At 40.0% G+C, this 26,945-nt stretch overlaps 1 protein-coding gene across 1 annotated transcript in view; it reads left to right on the top strand.

Moving 5' to 3' along the window:
* The window catches only part of LOC135474824 (L-fucose kinase-like), a 45,473-nt gene extending 19,260 nt beyond the window's left edge, over positions 1 to 26,213 (top strand). Inside the window, exons 7-28 of the mRNA XM_064754433.1 lie at positions 200 to 294; positions 2,258 to 2,338; positions 2,663 to 2,782; positions 3,597 to 3,801; positions 4,669 to 4,802; positions 5,281 to 5,442; positions 6,764 to 6,883; positions 7,171 to 7,269; positions 7,620 to 7,738; positions 10,030 to 10,107; positions 10,578 to 10,714; positions 10,913 to 11,061; positions 13,723 to 13,869; positions 15,421 to 15,582; positions 17,215 to 17,249; positions 18,184 to 18,287; positions 19,358 to 19,495; positions 21,090 to 21,184; positions 22,747 to 22,965; positions 23,377 to 23,476; positions 24,480 to 24,706; positions 25,182 to 26,213. Coding sequence (XP_064610503.1) covers positions 200 to 294; positions 2,258 to 2,338; positions 2,663 to 2,782; positions 3,597 to 3,801; positions 4,669 to 4,802; positions 5,281 to 5,442; positions 6,764 to 6,883; positions 7,171 to 7,269; positions 7,620 to 7,738; positions 10,030 to 10,107; positions 10,578 to 10,714; positions 10,913 to 11,061; positions 13,723 to 13,869; positions 15,421 to 15,582; positions 17,215 to 17,249; positions 18,184 to 18,287; positions 19,358 to 19,495; positions 21,090 to 21,184; positions 22,747 to 22,965; positions 23,377 to 23,476; positions 24,480 to 24,706; positions 25,182 to 25,253 — 2,798 coding nt within the window. The 3' untranslated portion in view covers positions 25,254 to 26,213. The remainder of the gene's footprint in view (positions 1 to 199; positions 295 to 2,257; positions 2,339 to 2,662; positions 2,783 to 3,596; positions 3,802 to 4,668; positions 4,803 to 5,280; positions 5,443 to 6,763; positions 6,884 to 7,170; positions 7,270 to 7,619; positions 7,739 to 10,029; positions 10,108 to 10,577; positions 10,715 to 10,912; positions 11,062 to 13,722; positions 13,870 to 15,420; positions 15,583 to 17,214; positions 17,250 to 18,183; positions 18,288 to 19,357; positions 19,496 to 21,089; positions 21,185 to 22,746; positions 22,966 to 23,376; positions 23,477 to 24,479; positions 24,707 to 25,181) is intronic.
* The last annotated feature ends 732 nt before the right edge of the window (positions 26,214 to 26,945 follow it).

The raw sequence follows: 26,945 nt of genomic DNA, 5'->3' as shown, positions 1-26,945 counted from the left end.
ATTATAGTAGTTTCAAATAAAATAGAATAGAATTTAGGTGCCTAATTAAAAACAAATATACATTTGTACTGTATATATTTTGAATGTCGCTCTTGATGTATAACTTTATTGTTACTTTGATGTCATTAAAATTAACAATATTTGATTAATAACTGATTGTAAACCCACTCACAGGCTCTTGTACATGGCTTTGTTTCAGTGATAGAATGGGAGCCCTGTGATGTGTACGCCCTGACTATTCCGGAGGACAAAGAGAAATGTCGCTCACACAGCATATATAAATTAGATGATGAGGTGATGATACGTCTTACTACTTAGCACTGGTGCCTGGAGAAGTGTCAATGTTTCTTTGTAACACTACAAAGGTTGTAGTGTGCCTGGAGAAGTGTTGATGTTTCTTTATAAAGCTACAAAGTTTGTAGTGTGTCTGGAGAAGTGTTGATGTTTCTTTATAAAGCTACAAAGTTTGTAGTGTGTCTGGAGAAGTGTTGATGTTTCTTTGTAACACTACAAAGTTTGAAGTGTGCCTGGAGAAGTGTCGATGTTTCTTTGTAACACTACAGAGTTTGTAGTGTGCCTGGCGAAGTGTTGATGTTTCTTTGTAACACTACAAAGTTTGTAATGTGCCTGGAGAAGTGCAGGTTTTTTGTTTCTTGACACTACAAAGTTTGTAATGTGCCTGGAGAAGTGCAGGGTATTTTTTCTTGACACTACAAAATTTGTAATGTGCCTGGAAAAGTGCAGGGTTTTTTTTTTTTTTTGACACTACAAAATTTGTAATGTGCCTGGAGAAGTGCAGGGTTTTTTTTTCTTGACCCTAGAAAATTTGTAATGTGCCTGGAGAAGTGTAGGTTTTTTTTTCTTGACACTACAAAATTTGTAATGTGCTTGGAGAAGTGCAGGGTTTATTTTCTTGACGCTACAAAATTTGTGATGTGCCTGGAGAAGTTCAGGTTTTTTTTTTCTTGACACTACAAAATTTGTAATGTGCCTGGAGAAGTGCAGGGGGTTTTTTTCTTGACACTACAAAATTTGTAATGTGCCTGGAGAAGTGTAGGTTTTTTTTTTCTTGACACTACAAAATTTGTAATGTGCTTGGAGAAGTGCAGGGTTTATTTTCTTGACGCTACAAAATTTGTGATGTGCCTGGAGAAGTTCAGGTTTTTTTTTTTCTTGACACTACAAAATTTGTAATGTGCCTGGAGAAGTGCAGGGGTTTTTTTTCTTGACCCTACAAAATTTGTAATGTGCCTGGAGAAGTGCAGGGTTTTTTTTTCTTGACATTACAAAATTTGTAATGTGCCTGGAAAAGTGCAGGGTTTTTTTTTGACGCTACAAAATTTGTAATGTGCCTGGAGAAGTGTAGATTTTTTTTTTCTTGACCCTACAAAATTTGTAATGTGCCTGGAGAAGTGCAGGGTTTTTTTTTCTTGACACCACAAAATTTGTAATGTGCCTGGAGAAGTGCAGGGTTTATTTTCTTGACGCTACAAAATTTGTGATGTGCCTGGAGAAGTTCAGGTTTTTTTTTTCTTGACACTACAAAATTTGTAATGTGCCTGAAGAAGTGCAGGGTTTTTTATCATATATAAATTGGATGATGAGGTGATGATACATCTTACTTCTTAGCACTGGTGCCTGGAGAAGTGTCAATGTTTCTTTGTAACACTGCAAAGTTTGTAGTTCTTTTCCTTTTCACTACAAAGTTTGCGCCTGGAGAAGTACAGATCTTTCTTCTTAGCACTACAAAGTTTGTGCTTTGAGAAGTAGTGATATTTCCTTGTGACACAAAGTTTGTAATGTGACTGGAGAAGTACCTATGTTTCCTTGTGACACTACAAAGTTTGTTTGTTATGTGCTTGGGCAGCTGCATGAGTTTCTTCTTGGCACTACAAAGTTGCAGTGTGCCTGGAGAAGTACCAGTTTTTATGATACTATGAAGTTTGTAATGAGCCTGTGGAAGTTTGTCATGTGCTTCAGCCTTGGGGAGGTGCATAATTTTTTTCTTGGCTTTACAAAGTTAGTAGTGCAGGAGAACATTGAGGTTTTGTTCAACCTTAACCCTGTCTTCCATATGAGTGAGTACATGTACAGCCAAAATCATTGGTTGTCTTTAGTACTTATTCCGTATGTGGTGGAAGCTGATACATTTGTGCAGTGGTTATTGGTTAACTTTGAGAAGATATGAAATGACATGTACAAATGAAACACCTAAATGACATTATGTAATTAATCATTTCCGTTGGACCTTTGGCAGGGCTTTGTTGAAGATATATTGTACAAGGCTAGTATGGACAGTATCAACGAATGTGTTTTACCATCAGGAAAAGTGCCCGTGGTAAGAAGTGTGGTCTTAACATTTAACATTGATATTTTTGGCATATTAGCATTCCCTAAATATTCACTCACCAATAAGCTTTTTAAAAACTACAAATGTACCTTTCCTTCTGTTAGATCTTACCATTGTTCTAATGGTATAATTATTTACACTTGTTGCTTATGAACACATACTCGCACTGTGAAAAAAATCTTCTGATTACAGTGGTATACAGAAAGTAAAGATAAATATTTGACCCATATTTAAGTTAGTTTTGACATTCGTTCCAAAATGGAGCTTTTTTTCAGCAGTGCAGAAATAGTTTTGGCGTGTTGTTTTTCTCAGCTGTGTGGGATTGTGTATCTGGGTGTGGCCGTGTGTCAGCAGCTTCTCTCATTCCATGTCAAGCCTCCCCTGGATGCCTGTACTTACATGGGCGTCGACAATGGCTCCCCACCGTTACAGGTAACTAACTAAGCTCCTTCTGGACAGGTAAAATTGTGGCTTGTGGCAAACTTTTTTATTCTGAATACCAGTACAATGGTAGATCATTATCAGTTTTGAACACTCTAAAGGAAACTGTAATTGTGGTTGTTGGAATTGATGTGTCTTTGTCAAATGATTGATTGATTGATTGATATGACCATTTTGTGACACATGTATAACACTGAAGATATACAGAAAACATGGAGATCTATTCATTTAAATATCTGACATTAATTTCTTTTTAATAGAAATTTTTTTTAAGAAATTACAAGGTTTCAAAGACAGGATACATCTATTTGTATCCATACTATCTTTATGGGTTAGTTCACACAATTAAAATTTTTGCTTTACAGTCTAGATTTTTTTTTTTCATCGTCAAAGGAGAGTGTAAAAATATTACCTAATTTGTGTAAATGGGGACCGTCTCACCAATTTTTCCTGTTTATATATTTACGTGATCGGAAAGCCTCGAAACACAGTAAAGTCATGAAAACCTCATGATTTGACAAAAGAAAAAGGTGGATTTACACATATTTCTTTTTTCATCGTGGGTTTTTTTTAGAGCAGGCTTGCATTAAAACAACACGAGATAAAATTACCTTCCTCCCTTACAAATTTTTTGTATTATATACAGTACAACTGCATATCACTGACAGAAGCCTTAAAAATCTGATTCTTTTAAGAATAAGTATGCTTTGAGAGTTTTCTTTACCTTCAAATTGAAGTGACAGTTTGTTTGAAAATCATGCATGTTATATGCTTTCTGTATTAACGGAACATCATCTGTTTCCAGCTTTCGTTTTTCTTTGATGTGATGTTGCCGATGGCGAGTGGGGTGAATGAGGAGGCCTTTGTGTCAGGTGATCGTAGTGGAGTTTTTGGCATGTCTGGGTCCACGCAGTACGAAAGCTCGGGAGAACTGAAGACTGACAGGGCCATCATGAAAACAGCGCGTCAGCTCATCTGGAAAAACTTAAGTGATCTGAAGATACGTCCATGTGAGCACAACATCTTTACACGTGGAGTCCCCTTCACATGATCTTTACAAATATATTTGTGGTTTACTGTGACTTCAAGTGCAGCTCATGTCAAACTCCAATCAAATAAATAAATATTTACACATTTTTACTTTTGTAAATCATCTATCTTAATGGACGCAACATCCTTACAAAAGACTCTTTACCATTGAAGTCATCTTTACAGTTGTAGTTATCTTAAAATTAACAATTTCATACAAATAATGTTTCACATCAAGAACTTTTCACTTATATGATGTTGACCAGTTTTACAGGTGGGGCAAACCAGAATGCCAAGAACAAATCATTGAAATCTGAGCAATTACTGACATGACATGTCATTAGTGAAATGCAAGTGTTTATCAAACTTCGTGTAAGGCTGCACAGAGTCACTGTCGACCACTTGTTGCCACGAAGACCCCATGAGCTAAGAGAGCAGCGGAATTTAAAAAAAAAAAAAAAAGAATGAGATTGAACTTATGTCTGTCAGTGACCTATCAAATGAAACCATGAACAAATCTGCTCTAATCTGCCCCCAATGCACCTTTATATTGTCAAACTGTATTGCTTTATGATTCTAAATTCTTCTATTTACAAGGAATGTACAAATTTCTTTTATTATTGTTTCTGCAGTCTAATGCTTTTTGAAGACCACTCCTCACCCACCAGTATAGTGTGTTAATCACATGTAGGTACATGTAGGTCCATCAGGAACATGCCAAAGGTCCATGGTTTGCCACAGGCTACATGGATTCCACCAGCCATAAAACTGACTTCTTGAGTATAGTGTTTAGTAACAATCTAATCTATAGACAAAGCTTGTTTGTATTGTTCCTTGTGTACTCCCAGGTATTGTAGAGGGATCCTACCACTACCTGGGCAGTAGAGGCAGTGACCATCATGAGTATCAGCTTAACTGTCCTCTACAGACCATGAAGGACCTGAACCTCGTGTTCAAAAATAAAACACATTCCTATATAGATGTAAGTATCAATGTGTTCAAAAGTAAAACACATTCCTATATAGATGTAAGTATCAATGTGTTCAAAAGTAAAATACATTCCTATATAGATGTAAGTATCATTGTGTTCAGAAGTAAAATACATTCCCATATAGATGTGAGTGTCATTGTGTTCAGAAGTAAAATACATTCCTACATTGATGTATCAAGAGTAAGCAAAGTAACCCCAAAGAAGTTCATTAAGATGATCTCATTATTTCCACTTACACCAAAACCAAATCATAAATGTTTATTTACCTGTTTCATTGTCTCGCGAGGATATTACTGAAATACTTTTGTGTCAAACAGTATAATCATTCACTCTGTCGATAGAATAATCAGTGTGTTCAGAAAAGCAAAATAAAAAACAGTTCAATTTTTATATTTCTGATGAAAATGCCACATGGTTTTATTGCTTCAGCCACCTCTTAATGTGAGTGTGTGTCTGTGACTATTTTCAGCCCTCCTGCAATGTATGTGATAGTTGTGTGGTGGTGAACAGTGTTCTGACAGGCGGGGTCGTCACCATGGAGAACACGGCCATTTCTCACTCCTGTATTGAAGGGGAAGTAACTCTGGGCAAAGACTCCCTCTACACTGGCGTCAAACTCGACAACAGCAAAGTAAGTTTTTGTAGCAGTACATTTGAACCTGAAAGATCAATGCAGACTATGGATGGTATTGGTTGTGAGCTTCCCCCTGGCTTGGCACATTTTTCTCCCGCCATAATGCCGTTCACCATGCTGAAAATGAGCTACTCTTGAGGACAGGGTGAAATGCCAATCAAAGAGATAAATAAAGAAAAGATCAGGGAATTAAACTTCTCTACAAGACTTGCTGTGGTAAAATTAGTTTGATTGACACTAAAATATTTGATCACAGTGAAAACAAGACATCAGAAAACATTAATTTTTTCACTCTGTGTATACAGCAAAGAGAGCTGAACAGTCATTATGCCTAAGCAGGGCATGTTTTGCAGACTTTTGGCCACAAGGACAAAACCAGCCTGGATACTTTGACAGTAGAAGACCTTAATCCACAAACTCCTATGACCCCTTTGGTTACCTATTGGCTAGAGGGTTGGGAGTCGGGAAGTCGGGAGACACCAAGATCAAACATGTCAGGTCATACCAAAGACTTTAAGAATGGTACTACCTGCTGCCTTGCTTGCCGCTCAGCAATGAGAGGTCAGGGAAAGGAAACGTGACTGGCTGCTCCGATGTCAGTATAACACAACTGCATGCAGCCTTGGCGGCAAGTACTCACCCTGCCACAAGAAGACACAATATATGTACACACACATCTAATGACTCCTGGTCGTCTTATGACCGAAAAAGTATGATGTTTAACCTCAAGTATACATACATACATAAACTCTCACATGACATTAGTACTCAACAAATTTGACCTGTAAAACTTAGTATGAAAATTGAAGACCTGTAAGTCATTGTATTGGTTGAGTATTGCTGGCTGTCGCACTGACTTGTAGGTGCACACCACACCATTAATGACGGCTTTTTTGGGGGTATAAGGTTTGCAGGTCTGTACCTCAGACATGGAAATGTTTATCTTTGTCATTTAAGGTCCGTGGTTTACCCCAGGGAGTCTGGTTTTCTGTACATATAAGACCGATCACTGTAACTGAACATTTCTTGAGGGTTAAATCTACAATTACCTGAATTCTTTGACCTTTTCAATCACCACTGTAACGAATATTTTAAAACACTTTGAGGGAAATATGGGTTGTAGAGAAATCATGTGCACAGTTTTATGAAGCTTGCATCTTCAGTGATTTAAACAAATCATTTTTGGTGTTATTTTCAAAATAATTGTATGCATAAATCTTTCTCTATCTGATTTTTAAAGACATGCCCTGAGAAAACATGGCTTTTTGATTGACATAATATTGATTCTGATTTCGTATTGGTTTGTTCTGTTTGACAGAGTCTGCACCCAGTAAGATTTGCCAACAGTGTTGTTGTTCAGGGATTCTACATCCATCTGAAGACGCTTGGCACTTCTCAGCACGTGCTAACAGTGCATGGCAGATTTGATAACCTTCATGTAAGTCAGAGCCAGTTTGTATATTTGGCCTAATAGTTTTTTTATTTTTCAGTTTATGGCTTAGACTAGTAATTCCCACCTTCAGTTTTATTTCCTTCATAATGTAGCAGTGTGTCTCTTCTGGTAAGAAATATTATTTGTGAATTGGTATGCCTAATGGTCAACTTTTTTTCACAAATCAGGTGCTTTATGAACTTATAGTTTGGAACTGAAATGGCTCTAAATATGGCCCTGGATATAGTAAATGCCCCCTGGTTCATTGATGAAATGGGTTAGCTCTGTTACAGGCCTCCGTGTATGAAGATCCAGGAACTTTCTGTAATGAACCGTGGGAAGACTTTCTCCTTAGGACAGGCATTGTGAAGGAGGATCTCTGGGATACCAAGGTAATAACGGATGGCAGAAGTGGTTGAGCAGTCTAGAGTGTGAGGTACCAGGTTCAAATCCATCTCTGGTTTATTTGTCTCAGGTTTTTAATCAGAAAGGTGTGTCTTAGTTTCAGGTGTTTCTTCCACACTACATGTAGGTTTTATGTCCGGTGTATCATGTTTACCTGGCCAGGTGAAATGGTTTCATCTGGGCTCTGTCCAGTTTCCTCAGGAGATATCTTCCACCCCTTAGTCATGAGTCCACAGTCATATCAGTGAAATATTTTCAAATATGGCAGAAAACAGTATTGAACACAAATAAGATTTTCTATGTGTGATAAACCATTGTTGCGTTCTCTTCATTTCAGAACCCAAAAGAGCAGACACTAGCCACAGCTAAACTATTCCCAGTTTTCCATGCCACAGAGAATGTTGGGTTGAAGGAGTGTCTATGGCTGCAGGGAGAGGCTGGGGCCACGCTCAGAAGGTAACCATAACCTAACAAAAGGACAGATTTTTCTCATCAGTTTGCAAATATGCAATAGCAGTGAAATCTGTTGGGAAAGTTGACATTGTCTTGAAATCAGGCCCCATGTTAATCACATGTCCTATACGAGATAGGATGTTAAAATATTTGATTGACTGACCAACCAAACAACTGACCAACTGATCAATGTTAAATGACCGAAAGTTTCGCCCTGGTACTCAGAAAGTGTATCCCGGGATTCATTGCATTGATAGTGGTTGTTACTGACTGAGCGCTGCGGGAGAGCGTCAGGGTTGGTCCGGGGATTATACTGACAGTTCAGGAATGTAATAAACAAGCTCACGCTTCACTGAGCAGTTAGTCTATGATGCTACCACTAACAGTTCATGTTTCCCTATTCTTTCATGTTTTTCAGTTTTAATCATAGTGATTGTAGTACATGCACTTCACAACCGATTGACTATTATCAAGTTTATCAAGTTTTATTATGTTATTTTGTGATAAATGAGAATTTGGGAGAACATTTGGGCTTCCTCTCCGGTCGTAAGTGGGAAGGTCCGCCAGCAACCTGCGGATGGTCATGGGTTTCCCCCGGGCTCTGCCGAGTTTCCACCCACCATAACGCTGGCCGCTGTTGTATAAGTGAAATATTCTTGAGTACGACATAAAACAAAAAAAAAAAAAAGGAGAGAAAGAGAAAAGAGGGAGAACATTTGGGAGACTAAGCATGACTAACCATGACTAACCATGACTAACCACTACCTTTACGCATGTGGAGTGTCATGTGAAATATTCGTTTTTAAACTGCAGGGCTCTCTGGTATAATGAAGAAGGTGAAGATGTCGAATTGCGATCAAAGCGACACCTACACATGCGTGTTCGCACTGCTGCAGCTAAACGTTTCTTTTTCATTCTGTCGTCATTTGAAAGACTGTCAACTTCCGCCCATATTTCAAAAACATAAATACTTGCTTTGTACTTAATTGAGTCCCCTCAGATGAAGTTTTAGTCATACAGATTGGTTTTATCTGCATGTAGATACAAGCCACTTAGAACAAAGGAACTCTTCTGCAGTAGGACGACAGTTCTGACTGTGAAACAAAATGTATGTGTAGACTGACATACTAAATTGGAATTACATGGACACCAATGTTACACAATGAGGGCTCTCAGCAGACAACTGTTCACCAGATAATGGTGTGAGGTGACTTCCAAGTAGGCCTAACCCCAATAATTTGTTCTTCTGAAGTGTACATTGTTCATGTACATTCTTTGTTTGACATGGTCATGCTTTGAGACAGTGTTTGGAACTTAAAGTTTTGTAATAGACATTGCCTGTCTTAATACTTTATTTGATTTCATTCATGGGTATGTTTAGAGATGTACATGCATGTCTATGAGCTGGAAGACCTGCACACATCATGCACTGTTAGTGACTTGAACCTGTGTGGTGAGGATTAGCAACCACAACTGCCAAGTGCCGTGCAGGGAAATGAAATGAACGGGAACCTAATCGCTCTCTTCTGTCATCTTGCCGCCAATTCAGATCGTGTGACAGTAACTCACATACAAAACTTTCAGCCATTTGCCATAGTCAGTTTATACACACCTGCATGAAGAGTACAATGATTAGCCTTGTACCAGTAATGAATTGGGGGCTACTCAGGCCCATTCAGTTTAGATGTGGCTCCCTCTCCTAGCCACAGATCCAGCCTGGACTAGTGAGGTTGTATGCATCCTGCCGATACAGCCATGGGTCACTGTCAGAAAGCACCTATATCCTCAACCCTTTCACATGTGAAAGAGCAATGTACAGCACATGTTATACACATTTGTAATTTGATGTTTGGAGAGAAAACTGCATTGGTTGGACTGGCCAGGTTCAGAGCTTCACATAAACTATAATTTTTACAGCCTACGAAGAATATTGCTTGAATAAACCCTTTGCAAATGTGCGAAAAGGTTGAATTAATTACAGTATCTTTTGAACAACAGTGCTTTCCTCCAACCTGTGTGTGATTTTTTCCACCAATTAACCTGACTGGAATCATATACGTCAAAATATTCTTGAGTGGCCCAGGCGAGAATATGAGTGACTAAACACAATATAATGTACATCTAGATGAATGAATGAAAGAGCAACACCCCAGCAATATTGCAACCATATCTTGGGAGATCATCTGTCTGACCAAGTTTTATCACTATATTTTGATCTCAACCTCACTAATATAAGCAATTGTAAATGCTAAGTGGATCATCTTCAGATTAGGTTTTCTGTTTTTCACCGATAGGTGGCGCTCCTCCTGGCGTATTTCTCTGCACGATATCATGTCATACGGTGATATAGTGGAGGAGTTTGAAAGCAGAAGGTAAGACTGTATTTCTCAAACTTATTAAAGAGTTTAAAAGAACAAAGCATTCTTGCCTTGACACATTTTTTTTCTGTTCAAAACTTATAATGTTGAGTGCATTAAGTACATAGTACATTAGGATCATTTCATAGAACTGAAAGGCTACATACAGGTACATGTATCTAAATACAAAATCTTACATTTTTCAGTTAATCGTATATACATGTTAGGATAGTACTTGTCAGTAACGTAGAACTTGTCCAAAGGATTACTGTAATTTTCTTTGTATTTATTTTTTTCCCAATAATTACCTAAGTCATATATGGTCACAGGATGTTAAATTTGAAGACTTGGCCCTAAGAAGACATAAAGTGGCCATGTCACACCAAGGGGACATCACTCTTCTGTCGTATATTGAAAATCGCATTTAGAGTGATGTTTTCTCTCTTGTTTTCTTCTCTTGTTTGGAAAAAGTGTCTTATTTGCAGACGGCTGTTTTATGAAGTGAGCAAGCGGGAAATAGAAAATACTCTGATATATGGCCTAGACAACGGTTTCTGCTGTGTGTACAACAGTGCCAGGGTTGAAGGCGCATCGGCTGACATTTTAGAGACATTGGATAAAGGTAAATATCACAATGAGCTACACAAAAATAAAAATTCTCCAAAAAAAACAAGACACTTCAACGATTGAATGATTTAAACAATTTAATGCATGATTCGCATGTTGTCAGTCAAGGATATAAGTAATGAAAGAAAAAGTTATACAGAAACTATGCAAGAAAACTATTTATATTGTTACATTTGTCTTTTGCTCTTGCTAGTTGCCCTCAGTTCGGAATCCCCAGGGGTGGTTGCTCGGGTTTTGGCTAACATTGCAGATGTTCTGGGGAGCATGGCCGGGCATAAAGGTGGCTTACGAAGTGGACCAGCGTGCAATCTGTCCTGGGCAAAGCCATTTGTTGGCTTAGAAGTATGTGCTTGAATAGTAGCCTTTCGACCTATGTACTGAATTTTTCATCTTTGATCAAGTATTCTTCAAGGAATTTTCCACTCTGTTTGGAAGTGTAAAGGTTCAACAGAAGACAGTAATGTGCTTCTTTATCTGTTGAGCTTTTTAGCTTGCCTGTACAAGAGGTATTGTGAGAGGAAGAAAAAGTTTCGCTGTTGGTGTCCAGTTAAGCATTTATAATGGGCTCTCATACATGGGTTGAAGGTTAAGCTTTTTCTTTTAGCTCCTGAACATGTATAATGGGCTCTCATTCATTGATTGAAGGTCAAGCTTTTTCGTTAAGCTTTCTAGTCAAAGGTTTGGAAGATTAAGCTTTTTTTTTTAGCTCTTGTATATTGGGCTGTCACACATGGATTGAAGGTGAGGTGTTTTTTTTACTCGCTAGTTCAAGGTATGGCGTGTAAATGCAAATTCTCAGATCGTAGGTTAAGCTTTTTTTTTTTTTATAGCTCCTGTATAATGGCAGTCATGTGTGGATCTCCAACATACAGCGATTGAAAGCTATGTTTTGTTTGTGTTTTTTTTTATATTTCTTTTCACCTGTGTACATCTACAAACAGCCTACTGATGGAACGTTGAACTGTTTTATTGGTTTAATTTTATAGGCTTTGTGAATGTTTTGTAATGATTTTAATTGATACATTTTCATTTCAAAAATTTACCAGTTATATAAACATCAATTTGTTCTCTGTCATAAACAGCTTCTCTGGAAATTAAGCCTCCATGAAGAGCAACAATTTCATGTATACAGGGTTTCGGTGACTTTATTGCTTATGAGATTTATGGACTTTGCCAGATTTTCCATTTTTGTAATCAAGAAAAGTTCCATGTAGGGCAACAATTTTGATGCACGTGCCTACATACATGTAGGAGAACAAGAAGTGTATTGGGTGCCTCTGGCGATTTTACCATTTTCCTGTTTTGTGGACACACATTCAGATTGACTTCATTCAGTTCACCTGTGAACACGGATTTCTACAAGCCTTTCTTGTAGGTCTACAGTTTCTTATGCAGTCACTTACCTAGATAAGCTTTTTGTCTCTCTAGCTACTTTACCAAATTGGTAGAGTGTAAAATTTTACCTTGGTGTATACCAAATTATCTGGTATATACACAGTATCTGTAGAAAGGTTTCCACATCTGTACTTGTAGTACTAGGAGCCTATGACACTGGCTGACGCATATGCCTTCCTGTACTGTGACGGAATGTTTAAACCATCCATACAGACAGTGAGTGTTATCAGCTGAGTGTTTACCCAGCCATCCAGAGAGCCGCAGTGGCCACCCATACTACACGGATAGCAAATCATGGGAAGCGATTTGCATATCAAAGACCACTCCAGGGAATTGGTACTCGAACACCCCACAATGAAATTTTCTTTTACTACCATGGCTCAACATTTGCTGAGCCATTCACAGCATTGGAATTGTTCATGGATTGCCTCATGCTGTTCACAATTTGCATATCAAAGACCACTGCCTCAGTTTTGTGCACGAACTCCTGACAAATTGATGTTTTTACTACCACATCACTTGTCTACAACTTTTATCTTTATCCTGATTCCATTGTCTAGGTGACTGCTAAAGCATGTGAGCTAGTGGGATTCTCTGAATGCTATGTTTTGTCCGCGTTAGAAATGCAGTAAATATTCTCTCAACTCACCTGTTCTCTGGACATCTGATACTTAAGAGTCTCTATCACAAACAATGAATCATCAAACCTACAGGATTTATCATGCTATGTGGAAATTGTTTCAGATCCATATATTTGCTGCTTTCTCTGTCTATCTGTCTGTCTGTCTGTCTGTCTCCCTGTATGTTTGTCCATGCCATAGCCTCAAGATGAACCTGAGGGTATGTCATGGCCTTGACCTGGAGTCATCTTCAACAAGACCAAGGTTATGCTGTAGAGACCAAGGTGATTTATTCAATTTACAGGACAACTTATGAGTTTTTTGTGAAATTTGATAAATATCTTATCAGGAAAACTTTTGCGTTGATATCAAAAATATCATTTTAACATCTTAATGTGCTGCTGAAAGTCAGTTATTACAGGCCAAACTTCAGGTGAAATACGGTATTCATGACCCATCGCTGTGTCCATAAGTTCAAGATAGGGCTACATTCCTATGATAAAATCATCTCCCATGTACATTCATAGCATTTGTGTTTATCTGACGTGTGTTTTTTAAAATTGTTGCCCCAGACTGAAGAATGTGTCACTGACCTTGACCCAAGGCTTTGTTTCAGAGATCAACATCATGTGGTAATTAAACTGAACCATAAACCTGGAAGGTGTGATTCCAACTCTTGCTTCCTCTCCAGTCATATGTGGGAAGGTCTCGGCAACCTGCAAATAGGTCATGAGTTTCCTCGGGGCTCGGTTTTCTCCCAGCATAATGCTGGCCCCTGTGACATGTGAAATAAGTAAAACGCCAATCAAATAAATAAATAATACAAAATATGCATTTTGTAGTCATTGATTGGGAAAAATAATCATTTGTGTAGAAATCATTTTAGTGGACCATATATATGTAGCTAAATTTTGCAATTTTGAACTCGGTTTCCTAGCGAAAGTGAAGTTTCAGAGCATCTCACCATTCCTTTTCTACTGACTTGCAGAAGGGTGAGCTGAAGGATGGTATCCGACGGCTGGCCAAGGTGCGCAGAGACTGGCTAGGAAGGCCTGACCTGCTAATCCGTGCGGCACGTCATTACGAGGGTGCAGCTCAGATCCTTATCAGACAAGCTGTCATGACTGGCCGACAGGTATGATGATATTATAAGCTTACCACTGATAATATGTAACACTGAACGGTGAAATAGGATTGATCTTGTTCAGTTAAGTTATGGTAGTGTTGGTTACAGTCTGGATTTAGAGATGTTCAAACCTGACCAAAATACAGTCGAATCCTACAGGCTTGAGAGAAAAACAAAAGAGGTTAAACTGTGTTAAATGTTGATAAATCCATGAATCCCTGAATGGCCAAGGTGGGTTAGCGTGCCAGCGCTGCACAGTAACCTGAAGCCCTTACCTATGTGGTTGCTGTGAGTTCTATTCCAGCTCATGCTGGCTTCCTCTCCAAATCAAGTAACTATTCGCTATTTTGATTTTGAAAAAAAAAAAAAATACCCCCAGCCTGTGCATTAATTCCTCATTGATTGGATAGGTGGACCGCAGCCTGTGCATTAATTCCTCATTGATTGGATAGGTGGACCGTAGGCTGTGCATTAATTCCTCATTGATTGGATAGGTGGACCGTAGCCTGTGCATTAATTCCTTATTGATTGGATAGGTGGACCGTAGCCTGTGCATTAATTCCTCATTGATTGGATAGGTGGACCGCAGCCTGTGCATTAATTCCTCATTGATTGGATAGGTGGACTGTAGCCTGTGCATTAATTCCTCATTGATTGGATAGGTGGACCGTAGCATGTGCATTAATTCCTCATTGATTGGATAGGTGGACCGTAGGCTGTGCATTAATTCCTCATTGATTGGATAGGTGGACCGTAGCCTGTGCATTAATTCCTCATTGATTGGATAGGTGGACTGTAGCCTGTGCATTAATTCCTCATTGATTGGATAGGTGGACCGCAGCCTGTGCATTAATTCCTCATTGATTGGATAGGTGGACCGTAGGCTGTGCATTAATTCCTCATTGATTGGATAGGTGGACCGTAGCCTGTGCATTAATTCCTTATTGATTGGATAGGTGGACCGTAGCCTGTGCATTAATTCCTTATTGATTGGATAGGTGGACCGCAGCCTGTGCATTAATTCCTCATTGATTGGATAGGTGGACTGTAGCCTGTGCATTAATTCCTCATTGATTGGATAGGTGGACCGTAGCATGTGCATTAATTCCTTATTGATGGGATAGGTGGACCGTAGCATGTGCATTAATTCCTTATTGATGGGATAGTTGGACCATAGCCTGTGCATTAATTCCTCATTGATTGGATAGGTGGACCGTAGCCTGTGCATTAATTCCTCATTGATTGGATAGGTGGACCGTAGCCTGTGCATTAATTCCTTATTTATTGGATAGGTGGACCGTAGGCTGTGCATTAATTCCTCATTGATTGGATAGGTGGACCGTAGGCTGTGCATTAATTCCTCATTGATTGGACAGGTGGACTGTAGCCTGTGCATTAATTCCTCATTAATTGGATAGGTGGACCGTTACCATCAGTCAGGATCATCATTTCAATGCACCAGTGAATGAAAAAAGAAAACTTGTTCTGGTTGTGTTTGGGAGTGGTTTACGAATATGTTATTTATGTTGGCTTTAGTCATGCACTTACTTTTGGTTTCAGTTTTTCCATGTCACCAAAACCGACATTCCCCCGGTGAACAAATGGGTGACAGTGGAGTGTCCTGCTCGGATAGACCTGGCAGGAGGATGGTCAGATACGCCACCTATCTGCTACGAGCACGGAGGAGCTGTGACTAACATGGCTCTGCTCATTGATGGAAAGGTGAGCTGGCCTTACTAAACTCTGCTCCACCTGTATGACATACACCTGCTCATTGATGGAAAGGTGAGCTGGCCTTACTAAACTCTGCTCCACGTGTATGACATACACCTGCTCATTGATGGAAAGGTGAGCTGGCCTTACTAAACTCTGCTCCACCTGTATGACATACACCTGCTCATTGATGGAAAGGTGAGCTGGCCTTACTAAACTCTGCTCCACCTGTATGACATACACCTGCTCATTGATGGAAAGGTGAGCTGGCCTTACTAAACTCTGCTCCACCTGTATGACATACACCTGCTCGTTGATGGAAAGGTGAGCTGGCCTTACTAAACTCTGCTCCACCTGTATGACATACGCCTGCTCGTTGATGGAAAGGTGAGCTGGCCTTACTAACTCTGCTCCACCTGTATGACATACATCTGCTCATTGAGGGAAAGGTGAGCTGGTGTTATTTAACTCTGTACCACATGTACAAGGTGTATGTCAGGTAGACCTGCTCATTGTAGGAAAGGTGAGCCACCTGACCATACCTCAATACCACCTATATCAGTTGTGCTCAGTACCACCTGTATAAACTATGCTGGTTTTAACTCTGTACCACCTGTACAAGGTGTATGTCAGGTACGCCTGCTCATTGAGGAAAATGTGTGATGACCATAACTAGGGTACCACCTGTATAAGGTGTGCTGGTCTTAACTCTGTGCCACCTGTTCCAGGTATGTTGGGCTTAACTCTGTACCACCTGTACCAGGTGTGCTGGCCTTAGCACAGCACCACCTGTGCCAGGTGTTTGTACGGTATGTCTGAAAATGATGTGGTGTTTTTTTTTTAGATCCTAGATAATCATTCAATTTTAAGCATTCCTATCTTGTAAGTTAATCAGTAGAATTCAATGCTTTCTTTTAGAAATGGTAGAGCGTCCGCTTCGGGGCCGGTAGATCCAGGATCAATCCTTGATCGAGTCACACCTAAGGCTTTAAAAGAGGAAGTTGTAACTTCCTCGCTTGGCGTTCAGCATGAAGGGGATAGTGCAACGACTGGTTGACCCGTATCAGTATAATGGCTCGGGCGGGGCGGCTTACTTGCCTTCGGTAAGTCGTCTCAGTGAAGCAGCACTAAATAAAAGAGCGGTGGAAATCCGTCCTGCAACAAGGAGGCACATTATACGTACATGCACCCTAATGATTCCTTCGTCGTCATATGACTGAAAAATTGTTGAGTACGACGTTAAACCCCAAGCACTCACTCACTCACTCACTCTTTTAGTAATACTGCAAATTTTGCAGGAACACCTCTTGCTTGTACCTGTCACTAATATTGTGACTGAATACATCTGGAGACTTGATGACTGGATTTAAGTGAAAATATTGAAATCATCAAAATGTACTTCTTTACAGTCACTTTCCTAATAGGTTTCTAATAATTTATGTCAAGCTGTTTGTGGTAACCAACGTTCTTTGCTCCTCTCCCTACCTTTGGTGTTGATCGTAAAATTTCTACTCGTCTCTTATTTGTTGTTGTGATGTTTCAATAATAAATGAAGATTCATTTCTCATTTTAACTGAAGCAGGTGGTACTAAATCAAAAGTGCAGACTGATTGATTATTGATTATTGATGTCATGTTTCAGAGACCAATTGGGGCCAAAGTAAGAAGGATTCCAGAGTGAGTGAAAGTCTTATGGTAGAGAAAATTGTGAAGTTATGGTTAAAGTCTGACATAACAGTGTATAAAATGTTGTTTGTAGGCTATACATATGTGTACATATTGCTGAGTACATACATACTGCCTTCTTTGTCACCCACAAATCATTTTTTATTAGTCCAGCAAAACTGTTGATATTAATGAGATTATAAATTCGGCCCAGTTAATTGGCCTTAATCCTCTGTGTGATATCAAAGAAGTGGATGGGAGTAGCTGAGATACTTGTTTTGTAATGATTAAGACATGTCATTTGTGTCCTTGCCTCTTATGGACTACACTGTATACCTATTTTACCCTAATGATGACTGCCGGTGTGCGAATGTCTGTTTCAGCACCTAGATTCATAATGTGTGTTGGCCTGGATATTGCTGATAGTTTTTGACTCTGATGCTGGGCCTCAGCACAACTATACATGATTTACTCTAAGAGACTAATGATGGCGGCCCATATATTGAAGTCTGTTTTGATAGTTGGATTGCCTAGCTCCCATTGTTTGTGAAGTATTTTAAATAGTGACCTTTGACAGAGTCAAATGTTTGCTGAAGGCCACTTGTCTTGCAGCTATATGGCATTATTCTCATCACACAGGAGAATGTTAATCAGTAATTTCCCAAAGGACGGTGGTTTATTTCAGGTTAATCAGTTGTGTGTGTATAGTTGCAGGATTTGGACAAAGTGTGTCTCTGTAGTTATTGAGCCCCTGATCAGTATGACATCTTTAGGGTCGACAAGTCTATAATGTACCTGTCCGTGTACGGTGGTTTACTCCTGGTGGTCCAGTTTCTCCTCCACCCTGAAAGCCTCTTTTAAGTTAAAATAAGTCTTATATATGGCATTGGACTGTGAGCAAATGAGTGCATGAATATATCATATAGTAATACATGTATAATTACAGGCCAGTCTTGATTTTGGTGATCCGTGGTGAAGGTTCAGATTTCACCACTGTCACAGTTCGTCATCTCTCAGACCTGAAGGATTACAACCAGCCACATGCTCAGGGTATGCCGAAAGTCTGACCGTATTTTCCAAGCTGTGCTAATATTCATAGCCCCGTATCCCATGATACTTTCACATGATTTTAAACATACATGTATTCATCCATGAATCGCGCAATGAAATACATACACTAACTTTAAAAATAATTTTTAACCCCTATGGTAGTTGATCTTAAAATTGTCTCTGTTTTACAAAACTGTACTCATAGCTCTAATCATTCAGCCATCATTTCTATGCCTTTTAAGGGCATTTTTTATTTTTGGAAATTAAAACATAAATCAAAATAATAAAAACATTCTAGGCCTACAGTACATCACACAGAAGACTGAGTGATTAACAGTTGATCTTAATACAACATGGGGGCCTCCGTGGCTCAGTCGGTTAGCGCGCTAGCGCAGCGTAATGACCCAGGAGCCTCTCACCAATGCGGTCACTGTGAGTTCAAGTCCAGCTCATGCTGGCTTTCTCTCCAGCCGTAAGTGGGAAGGTCTGCCAGCAACCTGCGGATGGTCGTGGGTTTCCCCCGGGCTGTGCCCGGTTTCCACCCACCATAATGCTGGCCGCTGTCGTATAAGTGAAATATTCTTGAGTACGGCGTAAAACACCAATCAAAAAAAAAATAAATAAAAATAATACAACATGTTAGAGTGTATGAAAATGCAATTACAAGGAATGTAAGCATAGTGGAGCCACACCAATTTAAAGTTTTGTTTAGCAACCATTCAGGATGTCCTTGTCAGAAAAGGGTATGGGAAAAAGACCCTCAGAGTCACACCCCCAGAGTCACACCCTCAGAGTCACACCCTCAGAATCACACCCTCAGAGTCACACCCTCAGAATCACTTAATTTGGGGAAAATGTGGACTCGCAGCAGTTTTTCCTACATATACTATATTTATGTGATTGAAAAACATAGTAAGGAAAGACTGAAAAAAATGAAATGGTGGATATTCAGTACTTTTTTTAATACCTTTACCTACAAATAACGGTATAAAAATGGTATTACCTAGTAATGTTGAAAACCTCAGACTCTGGTAATGATTGTTTGCCTTTTCCCAAATGTGTGTATATAGGTGCCTTGTTGAAAGCCGCCTTCATCTGTGCAAACATTATACAGTACCCATGCCCTTACTCCCTGGATGAGCAGCTCAGGAAAAAGTATGATGGGGGGTTTGAGCTGGAATCCTGGTCACACCTGCCCCGCGGCTCAGGTAAGCTCACCAAGTAGTAAAACCTTTCTGGTTTAACCCAAATCTACAACAAAGGCTTTGGCCAAGGGAAGGTGGTAAATCTTGTTATCTATGGTTTAGTTTGAAAAATTCAAATATGTCTTGTCTGGAAGTGATTTTGTTATACACCTGAGATATGTGGAATGGTCATACCTGACCATTAGCAGAGCCTTTTCCACAGACACATGCCTGAAAGTTGTCAGGTTGTGTTATACACCTGAGATATGTGGAATGGTCATACCTGACCATTAGCAGAGCCTTTTCCACAGGACACATGCCTGAAAGTTGTCACATACACCTGAGATGTGTGGAATGGTCATACCTTACCATTAGCAGAACCTTTTCCACAGGACACATGCCTGAAAGTTGTCAGGTTGTATTATACATCTGAGATGTGTGGAATGGTCATACCTGACCATTAGTGGAACCTTTTCCACAGGACACACACCTGAAGGTTGTCGGGTTGTGTTATACGCCTGAGATGTGTGGAATGGTCATACCTGACCATTAGCAGAGCCTTTTCCACAGGACACATGCCTGAAAGTTGTCAGGTTGTGTTATACACCTGAGATATGTGGAATGGTCATACCTGACCATTAGCAGAACCTTTTCCACAGGACACATGCCTGAAAGTTGTCAGGTTGTGTTATACACCTGAGATATGTGGAATGGTCATACCTGACCATTAGCAGAACCTTTTCCACAGGACACACACCTGAAAGTTGTCAGGTTGTATTATACATCTGAGATGTGTGGAATGGTCATACCTGACCATTAGCGGAACCTTTTCCACAGGACACATGCCTGAAAGTTGTCAGGTTGTGTTATACATCTGAGATGTGTGGAATGGTCATACCTGACCATTAGCAGAACCTTTTCCACAGGACACACACCTGAAAGTTGTCAGGTTGTATTATACATCTGAGATGTGTGGAATGGTCATACCTGACCATTAGCGGAACCTTTTCCACAGGACACACACCTGAAGGTTGTCAGGTTGTATTATACATCTGAGATGTGTGGAATGGTCATACCTGACCATTAGCGGAACCTTTTCCACAGGACACACACCTGAAGGTTGTCAGGTTGTATTATACATCTGAGATGTGTGGAATGGTCATACCTGACCATTAGCGAAACCTTTCCCCAGGACACACACCTGTAGGTTGTCCGGTTGTGTTATACATCTGAGATGTGTGGAATGGTCATACCTGACCATTAGTGGAACCTTTTCCACAGGACACACACCTGAAGGTTGTCAGGTTGTATTATACATCTGAGATGTGTGGAATGGTCATACCTGACCATTAGCGGAACCTTTTCCACAGGACACACACCTGATGGTTGTCGGGTTGTGTTATATGCCTGAGATGTGTGGAATGGTCATAACTGACCATTAGCAGAACCTTTTCCACAGGACACGCACCTGAAGGTTGTCAGGTTGTGTTATACGCCTGAGATGTGTGGAATGGTCATACCTGACCATTAGCAGAGCCTTTTCCACAGGGCACACGCCTGAAGGTTGTCAGGTTGTGTTATACGCCTGAGATATGATTGTGTCTTTTTGTTTGAACAGGACTGGGAACCAGTAGTATATTAGCTGGGGCAATCATGTGTGCATTGCTGAGAGCATCGGGTCAAACGACGGACATAGATGGGCTGAACCATGCTGTAAGTACTTCTCTCACTTCTACATTTCAGTGCCGGATATAACATGTATTTCTGTGTGCATGGATACTGATACAGGAGACCCGTTTTCAAAATAATTTAAGCTGTGCCTAAAGACCGAATGGTGTTCAAACAGAGTGTAAATAAACAAGCCCTCACAGCCTAAGTATTAACCAGTGCAGGTGTGAGTGAAGCACTTTTCCCCCAAACATTTTCATGGCATAGAAAGTCTTTCTCCAGTTGGGGCAACGTGGATAATGGATATCCCAGTAAAGTTTTGGTCTGTGAATCGCAGCTAGACCGATGAGCCATATGAAAATGCATTCAATCCGGCTTACCATTACAACAACAACAACATACATATATACAGATAAGGGAGCTAGGTTCAACATGTGTTTGTGAGAGGTCATATTTTGGTAAACCAAAAAGAAGACACAATGCCAAGTGGCTACAAAGATAATGGCCAGGCAAGCTTAACCAGATGCTTTGTCAAACAAACCATTGATGGCTGCATCCACAGAGGTCAGATTATATCCAGGTTGTCCCTCTGTGACATTATGGCTTTCACACCTCAGACGACCTCTACATGGGGCTAATCCCACTGGTGTCCAGACATTAACCAGTTGGACACTAAAACGAATAGGTTTTACTGCCATTGATCAGTAAACCACAAACTTCACTGGTCAAGACAAAATTGGCAGGTTACAACATATCAAATTTTCGAAGGCTGTCAAAGCTGTAAAAGTTTGTGGCTGCCATTTTTAAATTTTCAGATGATTGCTCATTACTTTTGAAAATTTCGGCTGTGTAGGGCAGGTTGATTTTGGACTTTGTTACATTATGTAGTGGCTGCTGGCCATGTTGGACAGGTGTTCGTATATTACAGGTCGTTTAACATGGAAAATCATTCAGTCACGGCAGAGAGTGGCCATTTAAGATAGTTAGACACTAAATATAGGTGCCTGTAAATACAGGTTTGACTTTATGACCTAAAACCCCAAGCATACATACATACATACATACATACATTTATATGTGTACATGGATATGTCACCATTGTACATTTTCCTGTGGATGTGTCACACGTGTACATTTACCTGTGGATGTGTCACACCTATAGATTTACCTGTGGATATTTCACGCTTGTACATTTACCTGTACATGTTCGTTCAGTTTTTGTCCTCCACATGACATAATGGATGTGTCACATTTGTAAATTTACTTGTGTATGTTTGTCCATATTTTCTCATCCATGTCTGACTTGTGTACACAGATGTGTCGCATCTGTACATTTACCTGTGGATGTGTCACACCTGTACAGTTACCTGTGTACACAGATGTGTCACACCTGTAAATTTACCTGTGGACATGTCATACCTGCACATGTACCTGTGGATGTGTCACACCTGTACACTTACCTGTGTACATGGATGTGTCACACCTGTACATTTGCCTGTGGATGTGTCACACCTGTACATTTACCTCGGTACATGGATGTGTCACACCTGTACGTCTTACAAGCTTGTTTTTGTGAATAAGTCACCTGTACTTCTGACCCTATGTAGGTCTTGCACCTGGAGCAGATGCTGACCACAGGGGGTGGCTGGCAGGATCAGATAGGAGGTCTTGTCCCAGGTGTGAAGATTGGTATCTCGGAGGGCAAGTTACCTGTCAAGATCAAGACGAAAATCATCAAAGTCTCACCTGCCACCATCAAAGCCTTGAACGAGCGGATGGTGTTAGTGTTTACTGGGAGACCAAGGCTGGCCCGTAACCTGCTGCAGGTAAGAATACGCACTTTTCCGTCAGCATGCAATCTTTTCTGGACTTGATCATTGTAAGATCTTGCGGGTTGTCTCATCGAGAGTAAATTTGTGTAAATAAATCAATCGTAACCCAAGTAAAAGAGTGGCTTGTCGGCCATATAGGGGAATCATTAGCCCAGGCTTGTGAAGCAACAGTATTAATCATGGAGACCATTTATAATTTGACACAATTTTCCTTAAATTCCCACAAATTTTCCTTAAATTCTCACATACTTTTTACCTTTCCTTATATTAGTGTAGTTTAATATTCTTGCTTCATTGCTGATGACCAATGCTAATTTTCAATAGAGTGTTTCTTTCCCCAGACTAACTAAGTGCCATTTCAAGTCTCATCATACTATTATAGTATTTACCAATATTTTGTCACAGGATGTGGTGAGAAATTGGTATTCTCGTACTCCAGAGATTGTGGAAACAGAGGATGGGCTAGTCCATGTGGCTTGGGAGTCTGCCAAGGCTTTAGAAGACGGTGAGCTAACACACACGCCCACACATGCAAGTATATCATCAGTGTGCTAGCCCATGTGGCTTGGGAGTCTGTCAAGACTTCAAAAGACAGTAAGCTAACACATGCACACACATCATCAGTGTGCTAGTCCATGTGGCTTGGGAGTCTGTCAAGACTTTAAAAGACAGTAAGCTAACACACTGTGTTGGTCCATGTGGCTTGGGAGTTTGCTAAGACTTTAGAAGACGGTAAGCTAACACACACACACACACACACACGTACGTACATCATCAGTGTGCTAGTGTGCTGAATGAAGTTTAGTACTCCTGGAGAATAGTCTTATGCCATAGTTTCACTTTCACTTTCACTGAATTTTTCACTCTCAGCATGGCAGTCAGCTTTATGGATAAAGGTGAACCAGAGTGCCTGGGGTAAACAACCAACTTTTGTCTAGTTACTGAGCAACTGTCCCACATGTGACAGATAGGCGCCACATATTCATGGAACACAAGTAGTCTTCAATGAAAGTTAAACAGCGCAGACAACCAAACAAGCGTAATTGATCATTTATCAGAAAGGCCCACTGTTTGAGTAGAGGGATGAACACATTTCCTGTCCAAATTGAAATTTGAACCGGCCCCACATGTGTTCGTAAGATTTAGAGCCTTACACTTTTAGCTCGGCCATGGTCCATTTATTCTCGGAGAATGTGATACATTAAGTAAACTATTCCCATGCAAGACAAGCTGTCCAGGTTTGCCATCATAGGCAGTTTTCTCGGAACAGCCCATAGGCCTTGTCCAATATGTTGCTGTGTGAATCTTTAGTCTATAGATTGATTTTAAGATCTACTCCCAGAATTTTTTCTAAGAAACCGTAAGCTACCTAGCTTTGTGCTAAAGTGCCATGAGGTACATGTAGTCTTAGATATGTATTTATTACGGATCTGTAAGGGTGAGATTTTACACTATTTTGTAGTATTATATTCCCAGACCTGGAGTTACATATTTCTCTTCATTACCAGGTGATATTGAGAAAGTGGGCAATCTGCTGGACAAATACTGGGCCCTGAAGAGACGCATGGCCGTTGGCTCTGAGCCAGTGGCATGCACCCGCATGATGACTGCTATACGCCCGTACGCCCATGGCATGGTGCTGGCTGGAGCAGGGGGCGGAGGATTTCTCTTCATTATGATGAAGAACCCAAACAATCCAAAAGACAAGGTTCGGGAGATTCTGGCCACAGTGGAGGTACAGTATTTATTCATGGCTGAAGTTACAGATGTGTCCTTGCCATAGAAAAGTACTTCTCTTATTAAGGAGCTTAAGAAAAGACTGTCAGTATAAACCATGGACTCTGGTTTTGCCACAAGTATGGCATACTTTGTGTCATACTTACATACATGCTCATAAATTTAATTTTGATAGGTGTTGTGAAATTTGATCTTGGCCCCCCGCCTTCTATTAAGATTTGAATTTTGGCTCCCCGTCTTCTATTAAGATTTGAATTTTGGTTCCCCGCCTTCTATTAAGATTTGAATTTTGACTACCCACCTTCTATTAAGAATTGATTTTTTTCCCTTTTTTGGAAACTTAGCTATACTGGTTGGGACATATTAAGCATTTAGTCTGTCCATACATGTAGTGTAGTATTTGTACATCTGTATTGTTAGGATTGTGTCTGGTTGATGCCTCCTCAATGGACTGTTCTGGTTTGTTTTGTCAGGGAGGAGAAAACGCAGTGGTGTATGATGCTTGTATTGATGAGAATGGCATGACCGTTGTTGTGGAGGAGTAGGCATTGTACACAGGTTACCCAGGCAACATTCCGAAGTTGTTCACACATGTCCAGCATGGTCTCCGGCGTGGGGTCCCACACATTTACAGTACAAAAAAGAATATGTATGATCTAAAATTTTTATTTTTTAGTCAAAAATATTTTTTTCTTCAAACATGTATTTACTGATGTTGTGTTTATCTTGTTTGTGTTTGTGCTTATGAAACGCCCGAAGACTTGGTTCATGTTATGGCGTATTTGTGTGTATTGACATGTACATTTCATTGACATTGTTAAATGTGGTAAAAAGTACATATCCTTCTGAGAGAACGTTGTTTTGTACAAGCACGTTTATTACAGTGACTGACTTGACCTGGTCAGCATAACCCGCTGATATGATTTGAAGTTATTAGGAATTGTTAAGTACGACGTAAAACCCCAAGCTTACAGATATCTAGTTATTCAGAGCATTACAGAGATGTTATGTGTTGTCAGAAGTATGTGAACTACTAAGTGAGAGTGACATCTTGATTATGTTGTCACCACATCATTGGTGACAAGCAGAATGTCACAGTTACAGCATACAGACGTGTGAGCATTGTTTTGTGGCTTGGTTACTGTGTAATACTGGGAACTGGTGGTGGCTTTAGGAGAGTTGTTTGGTTATTGTGGAATACTCAGTAAACAGGCAGCACATGCCTTTATGTTTTTTTTGCTCAAAATGACAAAATTATAACATTTTGACATAGCTCCCTCTACCTTGATCCCAATGTTTGTACATTACTGGACCAGTACTAGTAAAAAATTGACTTCAGAGAGGTGTTTTGAGGTTTGCTTGGAACATTAAATGATATTCTGCTGGAAAGTTGTACGTTTCAGCACCAGAAACATTATGGCATTTATTTGCCTCTAAAACGGCTCTTTTGTGGGCGAAGTTTTAGGTCATTTAGGGTGTTTAAGGCTGTTCTCTATGAAGAAATTCACTCACTACAACCTGGCTCACTACTCCTTGAACAGACCTGTAATAACCATGACCTCAGTGACCTTGGCATTGCTCAACATTTATGTACAAAATAGTATGTAGCGAGTTCTTGATGCTGTTTGGGGAATACGTTGCTGTGTCAGGATATTGTGAGTTTATGGACAAGACTTTGGTCCCAGCAAACACATGTAGTTGAACCAGAAGATAAATATATGGAGATCCTGATTAGCCTTGTCCAAGGTTTCGGTACACTGGCACTATGCATAATGATATTCTTAGACACACTAGTGATTGACCTGGTGTGTATTATGTGACAAGCTTAGTGCCATGTCTGGTGCTTTTCAGAATAATCACCCAGTGAAGTACTACAAACAATATCATGGCCTTCTGACTGGCCTGCTATGAGCAGAAGCAATCATCATACCACCCAAATAATGATAAAGTCAACAGTAAATCTCAAACAACAAACAAGCGATCAGTAAACACACAGTTTACTCTGCTCCATGTCAAGACAAAGTCAAACTAAACAGTCCCAACCAGATTAGATGAGATCAGCATGTCATTGTCTGGCTTGAATCCAATCTATATATGAGCAAGACTAGACATGGTTTGGCTGAGACTTCATGCAGATGCTGTCTAATTTCATGTGTTGGCATATATTTATTCCAAAGGGGGCAGAACTAGGATTAATTCTCAGGTGACATGAATTCTTAAGGTATGCAAGATGTTTT

Source organism: Liolophura sinensis, chromosome 9 (assembly GCF_032854445.1).
Source record: "Liolophura sinensis isolate JHLJ2023 chromosome 9, CUHK_Ljap_v2, whole genome shotgun sequence".
Taxonomy (NCBI): domain Eukaryota; kingdom Metazoa; phylum Mollusca; class Polyplacophora; order Chitonida; family Chitonidae; genus Liolophura; species Liolophura sinensis.
Note: the sequence above shows the minus strand (reverse complement) of the source record. Positions and strands in the feature narration are given on the sequence as shown.